Raw genomic sequence first — 17,457 nt, 5'->3', positions numbered from 1 at the left:
GACCAGGAATCTGGCTCAGAGCGTGAGCAGCTGACCTGCATCCCATAGTGGGAGGTGGAGTCATGATTCACACCCAATGTCGCCTCTCCGAGCACTTAATCAAAGAGCTCACCATCCCTGTCGTCTTTTCCTTCCCACTGAACTAAAAACGGTCGCTTTTAACTTCACTTTTGGAACACAAAAAGCACGCGTCTACTCCATCCTCCACACAGTGGCCCTTGAGAGTCATAAAAAGCACCACTGCGGCGCCTCTCGGCACCACCAGCCGCAACACTCCCACCTCCTTCCATCTCTTCACTTGTGATTTGATTTCAAGAACCCTCAGCCCCTGGTCATTCTCTGGCAGAACACAATCCATTTTCCCAGTGAGTTTAATGGTTTATAAAGATAGAGAATTCTCCATCAGATGACCGAGTGCAGTACATCATTGGTTGCCTTTTTTTATATCAAAGTACAAAAAATATCTGACTTTCCTCTGGAATCTAAGATCGGAGAAACAGCAGCACAAGTATGACATGAAGTGACAAACATCCCTCTGCCTCTGCACAGGAGACGAGCAGGAGTGGGGGAGACTGAGCGGGGGGCTCGGGCCTGACACTCGGGGACTGTCTGTGCGGCTCCAGGGGAGCCCCCCAGAAGGGAGGACACTGAGGGCACCACATGGCTCTGTGGATAACTCCATTCATCTCGGAGTCACGGGGAAATTTCTTAGAGACATTCATGTGCAGCAAGTCCCTAATTAAACCCACTACCTTTCTCCTTTAAATGGGCCATCCTTTCACCTGCAAAATGAGCTATTCCCTACAGGTGGGCCATTGCTTTTCTATAAACCAAGACCAGGCTTTCTACAGAGTCACAGATTCCACACATTTCCACTCACCAAACATGCATAAATATTCTCAGCTCCAGACTATAATGCATCGCTTTCCTTTTTGAGACCCACACTTTTTCTTTGAGAAAACCCACACTTTCTTTTTGTTGTTGTTGTTTTTGGTACCGGGGATGGAACTCGGGACCTTGCGCTTGCACAGCAGGCAGGGAAACCACTGAGCTAAATCCCCGGCCCCTCTTTGAGAACTTTTAAAATTCTGCCTAATAATTCCTTTTACCCTCAGAAAGGAAAAGAGAGGGGAGGGGAGAGGAGAAGAGGGGAGGGGAGAGGAGAAGAGGGGAGGGGACTATCCTGTAAGGTAATGGAGAGAAAGGAGGGTAGGAAGGAGAGGAGGGGACAGAGTAAGAGAGGCCGGGAATGAATGTCCCGGAGACCGAGGGCCAGGCTGCCCTTCCCACCCTGCCGCAGCTCCTCTGCTAGCCAGGTGAGCTCGGCTCTCACCTCTCACCATCCTGGTGAGATCATTCTGGTCTCCCGCCCTCAGGAGCACAGGAGCACAGGAGCACAGGATGCTCAGACTGAACAAGATGCTGGAGACAAAAGCAGGAGTGACCAAAGGCATCACAGATCCACAGAGAAGGCCTCCTCTTACCTTCACTACGTCCTCGTCCGCAGACCTGCACTCCACAGACTCCGACACGTGCACCACAGAGCCGTCCTCTTGGACCCCGACGACCCTGACAGGGACGGACACGGGCTTTCCGGTGAGAATGGCAGTGTTCAAAACTTCAGTGTCCTGAGCAGGAGAGAAAGGGCAGAGGTCAGCACACTCCCAGGCCAAGTGAGGCACGTAGGGGCGTGGAGGATGGACCGGCTGCCCCGGGCCTCCTTCTGTGACCCAGCAGTCACCTGGAGGCCCACACAAAACGGGAGATTCGGGCAGCAGGATGGGCTCCGCCAGGCGGAGATCATCAAGCCTGACAGCTGGACCCTCTTGCTGGTCCCCAGGGGCGGAGCAGCTCCCTGGCCTCCACCTGCCTCTCCTCTCCCACCCCACTTCTGGCCATCGCACAGACACCTTTCCTGCTAGCACAAGCGTGCCTTTCCGTGTTTTCCAGGTCTTGGGTTAAGGTTCATTTGGGAAGTAACTTCCTAGTTTTCCAGGCTTAATAACCCAGTAACCACAGACTTCCTTTTGGTTCCAAATCAGGAAAGACAACAGCACAAAGAGCAGAGGAGAGCGAGTACAATGGCCATGACACGCCTCCAAACACCTGGGCTGCCACGGGAGCCCCTCGCCCCCCACTTCCTTCCAAACACACGCGTGTGTCTCTCTCCTCCTCTGATGACCCCTGGGGACTCTCCAGGCTCTGTCTGGGAGCTGACCTCAGTCTGTGAACTTCCCACCGTCCCTGCTGTGAACCTCCCAGGTAAGCCGCAACCTCACACGTGGCTGATGACCATGGCCCCAGCTGGCCTCCCTGTGCCCATAGTCAAGACCATCGAACTCACACTACTTCTGTCCTAGAGTCAGACTCTTTGGAAGTATCCCACTGTTCTTTTTATTTCTTATTTTTTATTACTACACCTTTGCAGTTCATAATAATCACATTCCCTGTGGGCTTGGTACGCGGACATAACGTACCTTCATTCTTTTTACAGCTCCTTCCCTTCCTCTGTCTTTGTCCCACTCCCATTTGCAAAAGATCTCTCTCCCTACTTCCTGTTATCTGTCTTTGATTTGGCCCTTTATTTATATTTTGGATTTCTCATACGGAAGAAACCATACGATACTGAAGCTTGTGTGTCTGATTTATTTCACTTAACAATATGGTCTCAAGGTGCATCCACTTTCCTACAAATGACTCAAGTTTTTCTTTCTTTATGGCAGAGTAGTGCTCCATGGTGTGTAAATACCACACTTTCCTTATCCATTCAACTGTTCATGGACATAATAGGCCGCTTCCAAGATGTAGCTATTATGAATTGTGTTGTTATAAACATGGGTGTGTCTGCCTCACTGTTCTTTTTTCTTTCTTTCTTTTTTCTTTTTTTTGGTACCGGGGATCAAACTCAGGACCTTGTGTTTTCAAGGAAGGCAGCAGAACAACTGGGCTAAATCCCCGGCCCAATTCACTGTTCTCAAGATAAAAATCCAAACTCTCTGACACAGAGTGGTCTGACCCTGCCCCATCTCCTCTCCATCCTGCTCTGTTCTCTCTGCTCCGTACATCAAGCTTTTCCATCCATCAGCAGCATCTGCCCCGGGTCACTTCCCCTGTGTGTGGCTGCCTGATCCAGGAAGTGGGTAGTACAGCTCTGCGCGGCCACTCTGCAACATTTAATGGGTCAATCTGTGCTCAGATCGTGGACACATGGTGTCTGAACAGCAAGAGCACTCAAGGGCCACAGCCAGACTGGGAGTAGCTTCCCCAGCTGACCTGGCCAGAGGTGACTGACTCATTCACTGAGCAGATATCTTGTGCACCAGCTTCCTGGCTGTGCTCCTTGAGGGACAAGCCAACTTCACATCAAAAGCCAGCAGAGGGGAAGCCCCTGGAGAGAGGACCAGGAGCCAGAGGTCTTTCCAAACCTCATTCCCAGGTAACCATGGTAACTGAACTCGCTGGTGGTCCCCAGCAAGACCCCAATCGCAAGGCTGTACCTGACCGGACCCTGGGGTCACCCAGCGGGGACAGCCTTCCCTTGGAGATGGCTGTTAAAAGGCAGCTCCAGAGCACTGTTTGACATCCCGCCTGTCTCAGGCAGTGGATGCCACCTTAATCAAAAGGTTTAAAAGGAAAAAGTGGGGACCAAGGTGGCCGCGGAAAGACTTGGACACATTCCTGTGTGCGCCCAGGGGTGCACTCACCCCAGGAAGAGTGAGAGAAGCCCCGAAGCTCGGGCCTCTGGCTGTGCTTGAGGTTCCCTGAGAGCAGGAAGTGAAAGCTAAGGCAGAGTCCAAGCACCTAAGGAAACCTCTGTGTAATCACCTCAGCTCACCGAGCTAATATGTCAAGTGGAACATTACTGAATCATAAAGAACAGTGTATTGGTACGCGCTGCAACATGGACACGCCTTGAAAAGGCACCTACTGAGAGAAACTGAGCACAAAGGACACTTTCTGTATGGCTCCAGCTGTAGGAAATGCCCAGAACAGATGTGCAGAGGCAGAAGGATGTGCTCCCACAGAGCACCCCAGGGCTCCCATTCTCTGTCACAGTGATGGCAGCTGCTCTGTCAGCCTGGGTAGGAACAGTGCAGAGCACAACCCCCATCTGTCTCACACACACAGTGTGAACAAGAATAAGCCTGCATTGCTTTATGCCATTAAAATTTGGTAGCTGCAGTAACTTTCTGGCATATTATTTTGACTATGTACTCTCAGAATGAAGATAAAATAACTGTAAACACCCGTTGAATTCTAGTTGGGTTTGTTTTCTACAGCAATATGGGTTAGCAATTCCAAACCGCTTTAGTATTCTAGGGTGGAGCAAACAGTGTGCTGGATACTGACAGCCAGGGTTCTCACTGGTAGAAAAATGGAGAGGAGAAAGAGTGGGAGCTCTGTGACCAGGAGCCGCAACTCTCCAATGAAAACTCATGGGACGGGGGACACAGACACAACACCAGTGTGTCTCTCTGTGGAATTTTTCCTGACTTTTGTCCACTGAGAGTACTTAGGTACAAACCATGCCATCCCCCTAACACATGCAGTGCTCTGATTTTTATCTCTAAGTATCATTCTTCATAAAAGAGACCAGAGCTCCTTGGGACAATGTCTATTTATCGGATGAGGTGAAGAAAGTACAAGATCACAAGCCTAAAATATCTGTGGCACCAGAACATAACAAAGTGCTCAAAAAATGTCAAAAGGACACAGGAGATGGCATGAAGGGATGCCCTTTGCTGGTCTGGGACAAGTTACCATCACAGTAAACAATGACAGCACTCAGTTCTGATCTACAGAATAAAATCAGCATCTGAGTCCATATTGCTATAAATAAATAGGGGAGAGAGAAAGCCTTATCTTTAGGGTAGAATCTAGCTGATAAATCTAAACGGAATGATGAAATTAGAATAGCACCACCTGGCACCCGCTATTTTTTATATAATTGGTTCAGGCAAGGATCATTATTGGATCCTACTACTGATTAAAAGTATGATAAGAAATGGGACATAGTGTCAAAGTATCTCTGTGTAACAGATGTATTAATTTAAAAAAATAAAAAACAGTAACGTTATGGTGCCCAGACCTGGCCAACACCAGCTTATCCCAGGGGCCAAAGACACTGTCACTGGTGATGGGATAAACAGACGTTGTGTTTAAACACGAACTCTATGAAACAATATTGCCAGGCACGGTGCGCACACCTCAAGTCCCAGCTACTCGGGAGCCTGCGGCAGAAGGGTCACCATTGCAGGCAAGCCTGGGCAACTTAGTGGGATGCTGTCCCAAACAACAGAAAGCACTGGGGATGCAGCTAAGAGGCGGAGCAGCCCGGGTTCCACCCGCAGCACTGCATTTGATCGGTCACTCAATCGATCCCATGTGTCTGTGCTGAGAGAAGGCATGCTGACAGTGGGGACTGCAGTGAAGGAATCTGGGAAATGCATTTATTCAGATTGCAGACAAAATCAAAACAACAAAGATAACTAAATGCAGAAAGATACAGGATATAATAACTAAACAGAAGTAAGTGATAACTTTTCTTAAACACTTCCTCATAGACAAGCACTGGGCATGCAGTCAACCGATTCATGTGCATTTCTGCTAATCATGGTGCACGTTTTTAATATATATGGTGTGATGAGCATGAGCATCTGACGGCCCCAGGGCACTCGGGGCAGGCCTGGGAGGCTGTAACAGCTGGACAAGTACAGACCAGTCTCCCTGCTGTCTTCTTTCCTTCTCACACATCGTTACGGACAGATGACTGCTCCTGTCCCCATTCTATGAGGGACAGAATGAAAGCTGGAAAGCTTTGATCATTTGGCCTGAATCACGCTGCTGCTAAGCAACCAAGGCAGGCTGGAACAGAGGCTCGGAGGGAGGGAGGGAGCCGGGCTGGTCCCAGCTCCACACCAGTGCACTGTTCCTCAGTGTCCCTCCTTTGACTGACTCAAAAGAAAGCTCTGAGGATCAAAGATAGGTTTTGAGAGGCTCTAATTTTTTAAACCTTTAATAAGATGTTAGATCAATATGAATCTTCATTTTTAGGAGAATCAGCCGAGTAGCCTCAAAGCCCCAAGTCATCTCGGCCTCCCCTCTAGTCGCTGAAGCTCGGGACCACAGTGCTGGGGCTTGACCACCTACGTCCTCTAGACCAGGGATGGCGAACCTTTTAGAGCTTTCAATCGACACAAAGAGCCCTCTGCGGCACGTGTGCCATGGGTTCACCACCACGGCTCTAGACCCTGACACAAGAACATCGGCCTCCAAGTGGGGATCTAGTTCTGACCACGTTCTGCTCTCACGTACTCTGGCTTCTCATTTTGAAAGCCGCAGGACAGATGTAAGCTTCACTCAGAGGCAGGCGAGAACTTTGGCTGCAATTTAAATAATGACTTTCAGTCTCACTGTTGTGCATTATATAACTCCAAAACCAGCCAAGCTCTTTCCCAACACTCAATGGCTATTTTTAGACTGATAATTCATTATCCACACAGTGGTAAGAGTTTTCAAAATCCAGCTCTTTGTAAGTTCTCAAATAACACAGAGTTATTTCAAGTAGTATGGCGCTCAGAGTCAGGGCGTAGCTCTGCTGCAGAGCTGCCTTGATGTCTCCAGCGGCAGCTGGAGAGAGAAGGGGCTTCCTCCAGCCTCCAGCCTCAGTGCCCAGGCTGAGCTCTTCCCCGGCAGGACTAAGAGCACGAGGTGGTAAGGATGCCCGTGGAGGGGCTCCAGTGGGGAAGCTGGCTGTCAGCACAACAGGTGCAAACAGGTGAGTGTCCACAGCTCTCTGTACAAACAGGGTCACTTCAGAAGTGGGAACTGAGCCATTTACAGCCCGACACTGTGAACTCCACAGAACCAGGACCGTTTCTCTTTTTTTCCCATTGCCTCCCACACTGCCTGGGCAGAGCAAGATCTGAAATGCTGAGAGTGGGTAACACCATCTAGCAGTGATGTAAAGACCATTCACTGTCAGCCTCCCTCCGCCCCTCCATCACCATGGCAATGGTGACAAGGTGCCAGGTCGCCATTGCCCTCTACCCATCACCACTGATTGGTTCAGATATGAGCACTAACCCATGCTGATCCCATGCTTTCCTTTAAAAAAATGGAATGGGATTAAGAACTCCCAGCCCCTGTTGACTTAATTCAGAAAGGAAGATACATGATCCAAGAAGGAGTTGCTGGGCATTTCTTGCTGGCAGAGAGAGGCAGAGACGAGAGGTAGATCAGAAATTCCACAGAGCTCCAGGGCTGGTTCCAGGTCATTCCTCACATCCTGCTCCTTCCTTGCTCTCAGATTCTAGGACACACTATGTCCTCATAAAGAACCCCCTCTGTGTTTACAGCAGTCCTGCTGGGTCTCCTACTCCCCACCAGAGAAGTCTTAACCCAAAGAGCTCTGAAGATGCCAATGCCCTGCTCGAGTCCCAGGAGGAAGACAGATGAGACTTCAACCCACAGGGACTACACTATTCAAAGTAAGACCACAGTAGCAGGCATCCTTTCTGCTCACATGTCTCACTTTATCACCTAGGCTTGGACACCGGATTCAGTAGCCTTCCCTGGAGGGTCCCATTCCTAAAAGCAGGGAGGGAAGGACAGGTCTACATAGAAGGTCCTGAACTAAGAGTCAAGAGCCCTGGCTGGGGCCACCAGCATCCTAGCTGACCCTGAGGCAGCAATACACTCTTCCCCGAAGTCCAGCCATGTCAGCTTCCCAAGAAACAAGTAGTAAAAAAAATCATCATGATATTGCTAAGTGACTGGGGAGGTGACAACTTAGGAGCCTCTGGCAGATCTAGAGTTGAAACACTGATGGGCATGCGGGGAGGCAGGTGATAGATACAAGCAGAGCCGCCCAGAGGGGCACAGACACAAAAGGGGCAACCAGAGAGGAACCCTAGAGGAGGTACCATCACGACACCATTTTAAAAGGAAACTAAGGTTCAGAGATAGGAAGCAACTGCTGAAGGTCCCCTACCTGGTCATCTGCCCAACGCCAAAGCACATGCTCTTCCCCATTCCAGAGCACTGGGAGGGAATCCCACTGTCAAGGGGGCCACTGCCACAGTGACTGACACTGCAGCCAGCAGGTGGTGCCTCAGGGAAACTGTACTGTGTCTCACTGAAGAGAGTATGGGAATAGGAAGGAGGGAGATAGATCTGTCTCAAAAGGGAAGGGGGCTGAGATATGGAGGCCGGGGGGGGGGGGGGGGGCTGCAAAAAGGATTAAGATGTGTTATGTCCATGCACAACTCCACACAAGGAATGTAAATATCGTATGCTGCAAACATGAATAAAAAAATTTTTTAAACAAAAAGAGTATGGGAAATGCATGAAGTCCATCCAAGGCTCCATCTCCATATTTGTTAGAGAAGGACAGGCAAAGTGAAACTGCGGTGCTCCGTTCGCACGCAGAGTCCCGAGCCCACCTGAAGAGGCTGAACGTTGAGAGCAGGTGTTTTTCAGGCACCGCAAGGCACAAGGCGGAGGGCTCCTCACTGCCAGGCAGAGGGAGTAGCTGAGGACGAAGAGGCCAGGGCCCTGTGCACGGAGGGTGGACAGAAGGGAGAGAGGGCGAGAGACTGACAGAGTCAGAGGTACGCAGCTCACACAGCACAGACAATGGGAGACAGAGGACAAAGAAAACACACAAGCCTGAACAAAGCTAGGTGCAGAGAAGGCAAGTGCTGGAGCTCGGGGACACAGAAGGGGTGACGGAGATGATGCGTACGAGTCGGAGACCGGCAGGGTCCGCGCGGGTTCTACTTCCGGTTTGGTCCAGTGCTCTTGCTCTGTCTGCCTCCGCCACTTCCGGTGGGCCTTTCTACACAGGCCCCTGTGAGGCTGCGTGATGATTACGTGTGTTTTCTCTACTTCTTCCCTTTACCTATTAGCACTCCTTTAATTACTGCTGTAACCTGTTAAGAATGTTTCTTTATGGTCTGAAAAAGTCTCATCCAGCTTGAGGTAAATTAAAATTTAACAACTTGCAGTTGCCACAGGACTAGCAAGCAAATGACATCCGCTCAATTAAAATCGCAAAGATGGGTTGATGGCGCCACTGAAGAAACTCTTAGCGTTACTGAGGCCCGAGCCCATAATGATAACTTTGTTTAAATATGAATACACCCTCCTGTGTAGTGACTGTGAACATGCTGGTGCCCCAGCAGTCCGTCCTAGTGGAGGGCCACTGGCGTCCAGTCCTTTAGAGGGGCCCCTGGGTGGATGGAGAAGAGGAGCAAGAAAAGTGCAGAGGAACAAAGAAAAATGGAGAGAAGCAGACAGAAATGCAGTCAGCGCTACCAGGCCGGAAGGGAGAGAAAAGCAGCAAGAAAGAAGGACCACAAAAGAGGCAGTCAGGGCACCATGCAGCTTCTGCTTCTCTGTCTCCACATGGGACTCGCCTGTCCCCATCCGGCCCACTGGCCACTGCATCCTGTCACTCTACAGCTGTAGCTAGCTGAGTGCCACTGTCACAGTGCAGGAACCCCTGGCTGATGCCCCTCAAATGTGGAGCACCCTCAGAATTCTCAACAACATCCTGTCCACTGAGGCTTCCTCATGGGACACACACATCCGCCAAGACCTGTCTGGCAAACACTCAAAGTGTGGTTGTGTATACACATGGAAAAGAACACAGGTTAGCAAGCACTAGTTGAAAACTGGTGATGTGTGAGCATTATTTACACCTACACATTCATTCGTTTAATTCTCATGACAAATCTGTGAGGAGGAACTCATCATTCCCGACCTACAAATGAGAATACAGAGTCAGGATAATCTTACCCGAGATTCTCTTACCAAGTGCTGAACCTGGTACCAAAACCCAGAAAGTCGTACTCCAGGGCGGGCACCCATAACCATGGTACACTTTTGCTTACTGGAATACTACAGTCTCAGTACCTGACATCACTAGGCACTCCATGCCAGAGAGGATGCCGAGCTCTTTACATGCCGTGAATCTTCAAATACAGCGTCTTTCTCGGCTACTTTCTGTTCTGCATTAATTCTCCATATTACCCATCAAGTTAACTGGACTCACCACAATTTGGAAATCAGGACCTAGTTACTTTTCATCCACTAAGTGAACTCATAGACTCCCTTTTACCCATGAACTGATGCCAGAATGGGTCCACCTGCCATAAAACACACTGAACTATAAGATGGGTGAATTTTGCTGTATGTAAATTATTCCTCAATAAAACATTAGGCGTCATTTTCTGATTGTTCCTTTCCGTATCCTCAGTATCTGCCATTCAGTAAATACCGGTCAGCAGGAAAAAAAAATGGAAGCAAGAGAAAGATGGAGAAGAGAGCAAAGGGGAGGGAAGGTTCTGAGCATCGACCCACAAAGAGTCTGCTCTGGCCCTCCATACTGGAGAAACCGAGGTGCTGAGGGTTCAGCCCTTCCCTCATGGCAAAGCACCAGGAAGTGCCACCAGGAAGATCAAAGTCACACACTTTCCAGAACTCCTGGGTGTGCACCTGTCTTTTCCCACAATGCCTCTTCTGCCGAGCATCAGCCCGTGGCTGAGCTGAGGCCCCTGGTCGGTCGCCTCCCTCTGACCCACCTTCCATGTAGGAAAAGGGGAGTCAGTAACTCTGCCTGCACCTCCTAAAGCAATCACACATACTAACTAAAGCACTTCAAACACTGGGAACACTACTGCCTGGTCCCGCACATATCTGCCAGAAAGGGTTAGCCACTGATTGGTTTTTCTTCATACAAAACCTCCACCTCCAAGCTTACTTCAAGACTCTGGTCAGCTGTTACCGTCCATGTGAAGTTCCCTAACCCAGTGACATTTTCTCCCAGTCAGAATTAACAGCATGCTCAAATGTGGCCCCATGGTGCTTGGTAAACGCCCCCTCTCACCACACAGTATCTGCCTTTGGTCGGCTGTCTCTTGGCTGTGTTCTGGGGTACACTATGGAATGCCCGCACTCTAGCACAGGCCTGTTTGAACAAGTTAATAAATACCAAAATCCAGAGAGCTCAGAGCCCACACAGAAAAGCACTAAATGCAGATGAACTGGGGGAGGAGAGTAAAGCAGGATATTACCTCCTGGAAGAGACAAGACACAAATAGTTCCCTAAGCTCTTTAATCCTGGGCCCGTCATTTCCCTTTCAAAAACTGAAAGTCACTTCAGAAGAGCTTGTCTAATTAAGAAACTTTTATGAAAAAAAAAAATCAATCTGTAAAGCAAAGGAGGCTGCGTCTCTTTATGGGCACACCTGACAAAAAACTGCCCCTTTTTCCCCATTCAAAGCATTTCAGAATTTCTACCTTGAGAAAGCTGAAAGAAGGTAGCAAGTAGCAGAACTCTATGAAAATTACACATTTATTCTCTATTTTTCTCCACATTGAACCTGCCAAGACCAGATGTGTGATGTCGGTATTGAAGCCATTCTTCCAATCTGTTTGATAAATTATTCAGCATCTTTTCCTTACTAACCCTAAATATTAAGATTAATCCCTAAAGAAAGCAGTTTGCTATAATATAATGCAAAGTAACTGTGGCGTTGCCCTAGGGTTTGTGAAAACTATTCCAAGATTCAAATTAATGAAGTTGCTGGTGCAAATCTATTTTCGTCGTCACAGCTGTGTTGTATCAATTCCTTTTTTGCCCGAGTCTTGAAGCACATAAGTGGGCTTGTACTAGTTTTCCAGGGCTGCCATAATAAAGTTACTACAGATTTGGCACCTTAAAGAAACTTAGTTTTTCACAGTTCTGGAGGCCAAGTTTGAAATCGGGGCTCTGCCAGGCCACACTCCGCCAACAGACTATAGGGGGAAAACTCTCCTTGCTTTGCACGGTATCGTACAGCTCCAGGTGCTCCTTGGCTTGTGGAAGCCTCACTGTAACTCCACCTCCACCTCGGCTCGGCTTCTGGTCTGTACTTCTCCTCTGCAAGTCTTCAGCCTCCTTTTTCTCACGGAGGAGAGGGGCAGTTATTGGATTCAGGCCCAACCGTAAACCCCTATGGTATCTTCTCCAAACCTCAGTTACTCAGCCAACCCTTTATTTCTCAGTTAGGTCACAGTAATAGGTAGGAGGGGTTAGAACTTGAACATGTCTTTTTGAGAGCCACTATTTGGGCTCATTTTTCAGGAATATATGAATTAAGGCACAAAACGGCCTTAAAGCTTTTATCTTTATGTCACGGAAATACAACAACAAAGTTTGGCTCTCACCTGCATTGAGAGAAAAGCTCGATCTTTCTTATTCTTTAAAAAATAAATCCCTGACTACTTTAGGGGAAATACTGAGGGATTTTCATATTTTCATAACAAATGCAAAATTCAACTTTCAAAAGAAGCAATTGCCTATAGCCTACACCTCCTTCTTTAGGTATAGGAATAATAATATTCACTCATCAATACACCGTGGAAGACTGCAGAGGTGTCACTTTTTGCTTCCAAAGAATCAACCCAGGAAGCATAGTTGGCATCCCTCCCAGGAGAGGAATGTCAATTTAGCTGTTCCCAAGGAGTCAACCCCCCAACCTCATCAGTGGCTCACGTTTCCCTGGGTGGGACCTGGAGTCTGAATGAACAGAAGACCCGAGACGGCTGATTTATAACTCTCCGAGCAGGCCCTGTACAGGCGGAGGCCGCCTACAGTGAGGGTGAGGGCAGCTGTAGGCTCCGTCTACCTCCCCCTCAGGAGGAGAAGGACAGTGTTCATGCGCTCAGCCATTTCCTTCTGGTTTGTGGCTTCTAAAGACAAACTCCTCTAAACCTCCTTTGAACAGGAGGAAGGGCACACAAGCACCGTTGAATATTTGATTTGAGCTAATCCTGTTACTAGACAAAGAAAACAAGCTACGTCTACACAATACTTCAATTAGGGAGCGCACTGGATATTGGAAAGGCAGGTGAACCGTGGCCTCAGCAAAGAGACAGTCACCACCCAGTAATTTAGGGAGTGAACTGGCTACTGGTGCAGAGTTCAGCTAATTCGTACTCTGATTTGTCATTGAAGACTCTGGAAATTATTTTTGAAGCGTCATAAAGACCCCAGAGGGTAAATGGACAATATTGTGGGAAGATGGACACTGGCTACAGAACCCAGATGCCCAAGGTCAGGTGAGACAGGTCCCAACTCTGCTGAGATCCTCTTCCACCCTGAGAACAACCCCTCACCCTGCACGTTCTCCCCCCTCTACTGACCCTTCCCCACATCTGCAGAAGTTTATCTGGGGAACACAGGCCAACAGCCAATCAGCATCTAGCCTTCCTCTAGCTCCAGTGATTGGCTCAAGGTCCAGCATGTGACTCCAGCTAGTCCAATCAGACCAGGCTCTCTGTAACTACACCCTGACCCAAAGCCCTTGGCAGGCCCAAGTGAGACCCTCACCACTGCTTGTGACCTAGGACTCTTGCTCAGTTTGTGGTGAAGAAACCAAAGGCCAGGAAGCCAAGGGGCTGGAATCTAATTTAGATCTGTGCCTCCAGTGGCTCGTCACAGAAGGAACCAACCACGTGTTCCCGTCTCTTACGTAATTTTTGGGTAGATTTGGAAACCATCTTAACAAGGACTGGGCCAAATTTAGTTGCTACCTAATTAAAATGAAATCACCAGTTCATATAAATATTTGACACCCTCCCCCACAAAAGAGTTCCTGTGTTGAAACTCTTAACTCCCCGAGGAAGCAGATTAGAGCTGGGACCCCTTATGACTAAATATGGTCACGAGCGAGGGGCCATGGATGGGATTAGGGGTCATTCCCCTGCCACTGTCCCAGTACAGAGAAGAGCTCATGAAAACACACAGCAAGATGGAGTCCACCACAAGCCAAGAGAAGACTCCTCACAGGGAAGCCTACCTTGCCAGCACCTTGGTTTGGCCTTCCCAACCTGTGAGAAATTTCTGTTGTTTAATCTACCTCAATTGTGGCATTTTGTTACAGCAGCTCCAGAAGACTAACAAAGGCTGTCAGTCTCAATTAGAGGCAACCCTGATATTCCTGTGGCTAAGAGTCCCAGAGCCACCACACCTGTTAGTACAACTGACTCTAATAATGTCCTCTCCTAATTAGACCTGCTAACATCTGTGCTCTTCTCTCGCCCTTTAATGTAACTGTGACTTCACTTCCATGCCACATGGTGACATTCCTATCCCCTGTGTGTCAACAGATTCACGGCATCCCTGGGAGGTGAGCAGGCAGGGTACAAGCATTCCCATTGTACAGAGAAAGAAACAAGACTCAGAGAGGCCATCAGGCTTGTTCAGGGTCCCAGGGCTGGTTGCAAAATCTCCCCAAGGAAAGAACCCACACCTTCTGTCTTCAAAAATAGATATTCCTGCTGGGACATTTTTCTTTTTGCTTATTTTAATAAGAGGTTGGGTATATTTTGTGTTCAAAGTATAGCATTATGATAAAGGGAAGATTTGGGGTCATTCTTGACCTGGAATTCTGGGCTTTGCACTAACCAAGTAGAATGGAGAAAGGGACTTGTTTTCTCAAAGACTCAACCCTAACATGTAAAAATGGGATTCATTCTACTTATATTCTCAGCATCCTATCCAAGAATCTGACAGTGTCCACCACATCACCCTGTTTTACTTTTTTCTTCCAATCCTGTATCTGTCTGAAATTAATCTACTGATTTATGTGTTGTCTTAGCTCCTCCTGCAGAGGAAAGAACCTCATCTATTTAGTTTGTTTGCATCTTGCCTTAGAACGGAGGCAAATTGGCAGATGAATAAGTGGGTCAGTTGATAGGTTGACTAATAGATCCATTGATTAGACTCATGTTGATGTACAATGCCTTGAAACTAGGACCATTTAATTCTAACACTGTTATCCTCTGGTATAAAAAGGCTCTAATGGCTCTCTAAGTACTGTTCCTACAAGTACTCCAGTCGATTTGCAAAGCTCTTCGTCAAATCAATGAATAAAGTCTGCATTACACATGGCACAGAGGTTTTCTGTGTTGTCTGTATATATGTATCTCCCACTTTCCCCTCCATAAAAGCCAAAATTTAAGGAACTCATTCGTATCATGAAGTAGCCAGGAGCTCATAGAGAAGTCCCCAGGGTGTGACGCCCCTGCCCTCCCAGCCCTGTCCTCCCGAGGGTCCATTCGACTTACTTCCTCTGTAAACATTGAAATTGTGTCGATGTGTGAGTGTCAGCGGTCCCTCAAGTTAAGTTTTCTACTTTTCTCCTTCAGCTGTATGGACTCCTTATAAGAAACGGAGCTTGCAAACGTGGACTTTTCTGTCCCCTCCCCAAGCGGGAAAAAAGAGCAGCCCTGGCCACTGATTCACAGAGGGCAGAAAGAGTAAACAGAGACCTCAAGCACAATCCCCAAGTCGTCTAGCAAACCCACATATCCTGCAACAACTCCAGAGAAGGGAGAAAGGCACTGGAAGACAGGCCGAATGCTCCCTCTAAAGGAGAGGGAGGCGGAACGGGTAGGCCTGGTCGGCTGAAAACCGTGCTGTCCACAAGCACCTTGATTACCTCAGAAACCAGAGTCAACAGAGCACACCTGCTGCGAGGGCGTGGCCAGAGGTGCAGGCGAGATGCACTGCAGAGATGAGGGGTCTGTGGAGCCAAATCCCCAACCTCCTGCAGTGCATGGTTAGAGACTGGAAAGGAGCCTGCGGGCCACAGTCCAAGGAGGATGGAAAGGCACTGCCGTAAGGAACAAGGAACGTGGGCTCTGGCCCTGTCTCTGATTGATCACGAAGGTTGGCCTCGGGTCAGTCATGTGGCAGAGCACCCGCCCTTCCCCTGCCCATCCCTGGCCCCCACGTAAATTCCTGCACAGGCGTCCTCTCTTTGTCCTTTCTCCTTGCTTCCCGGTTCTTGCAATAAAAAGCCACAGAGGCTTCAGTTCGGGCTGCTTTTCCTGAGGCTCATGCTGTGGGTCGCAGTTTAGGCAGCGCCTCCGGGCGCTCCTGGTGGGTAAACGGGACACAGACTCGAGTCATCGCCCCTCCTTCCCACTGCGTACGGTTGAGAACAGCACCCTGCCCTGCAGGCCACTCCCCAAGGGCTCTTTACCCAGCCTGCCCCTCTCCAGACTCGCTCCCGCCGGCGCTCCCAGAGAGAAGGCCTCTCCTCCCGCCGACACTTGAAAGCAGCCACCAGGACTGGACAGTCACTGTCTAAACCACCACCCTGTTTTCCTCCTTTCACAGTGCTTATGAGAAGCGTCTGAAATTATCTGATCTGTCTATTTATTATCTCAGCTGTGTCCTTCTTTCTTGACAGACAGCAAGTACTCAGTAAATACTCACTGAATAAATGAATAAATTTAAACCAACCTTCAAGCAAAGTGGCCTGTCTTTCTCTAAATGCATCCTACTAAAGAAAACCAGTTGGACTGACATCTGATGTGGGTGGAGGGACAGACAGACAGTGTTGACCTAGTTGTTATGTAACAGTTCTTGTTCTCTGCCCACCCAATATCCCAGGCCTTCATTTCATTTTGTTCAGCTAGTTGAAGCCCCTGATCTGAGGGAAGGTTTACCCTATCCCAGTGGTGCCAAACCTATGACATGCATGTTGCGGCAGGGGCTGTTTGTATCATTTCATTTAAAGCTCTAAAAGGTTCACCACTGCTGCCCTGGACCCTCCCCAGGGGCTGCATCATGACTGGTCTAAATCAGTCATAGAGACTTCAGTCTCCTAGGCAAGCGATTCTTCCAAACCAGGCATGTGATCCAACTCTGAATAGCAATATATGCAAGGAGGACCACTTAGATGATCTTCTACGGAAAAGGAATGAAAATATATGAATACACATATAAATACACATGTGTGCGCATATGAAGATAAATGTCTCCATATGAGAGTAATTGCATGGGCGCCTACGGCAACATAAAGTACTACTTTCCAGGCACCATTCTAAGGACCTGGTGCACATAGTGCGTGGATAAAGAGGAAGTCTTTATTCCTTCACCGTTCTTCTGCTCAGAAGCAGATGCAGTACGTCTCCATTACCACGGCCACTTCATCATAGGAGGTCAAGAGAAGGGATCCCAGAGAGCCTGGCCCAGCCAGCACTGCAGTGAGTCTGAGCTCTGACTACTTGCATAGTCTTTCACCTGCAGCCAAAAGCACTTCTATGGATGGTTACTGGTTACCAGTTCCATGAAGCTCAAGTCAGGGCAATGAGAGAACTTGGGGCCAATGGGGCACATTTGTGAAATGGGACAAAGGATAAAGGTTGTCAAAAATACATTAACAGATGGGACAAGGGGCAGAAAGAGGGTACAGGTGAGCACTCTAAGGAAACAGTGAGAGCTAACGTGCTACACAAACCAATTTGGACAGCCTGACTTAAACTGCTAAACTGGCCATCTCTATTACAAGTCAAAATAGAATTTCTCTAACGAACTAGAAATATATGTTGAACGTCCTCCCTCCAAAGATGCAGGCAGGCGCTCCACAGCACACGTCCAAGGTAGCAGGTGCTCTT

The 17,457-nt window shown here is 48.6% G+C and overlaps 1 protein-coding gene across 4 annotated transcripts in view; it reads right to left on the bottom strand.

The window, feature by feature from the left end:
• Tmem132b (transmembrane protein 132B) overlaps positions 1–17,457 on the bottom strand; it is a 310,198-nt gene that overhangs the window by 49,076 nt on the left and 243,665 nt on the right. For all 4 annotated transcript variants that reach the window (XM_004843978.4, XM_087198415.1, XM_021257657.2 and 1 more), the window contains one exon: positions 1,485–1,628. In XM_004843978.4, coding sequence (XP_004844035.2) covers positions 1,485–1,628 — 144 coding nt within the window. The remainder of the gene's footprint in view (positions 1–1,484; positions 1,629–17,457) is intronic.

This window comes from Heterocephalus glaber, unplaced genomic scaffold, assembly GCF_053883595.1.
Source record: "Heterocephalus glaber isolate CG9 unplaced genomic scaffold, H.glaber_assembly_v1.0 deba00001687, whole genome shotgun sequence".
Classification (NCBI taxonomy): domain Eukaryota; kingdom Metazoa; phylum Chordata; class Mammalia; order Rodentia; family Bathyergidae; genus Heterocephalus; species Heterocephalus glaber.
Note: the sequence above shows the minus strand (reverse complement) of the source record. Positions and strands in the feature narration are given on the sequence as shown.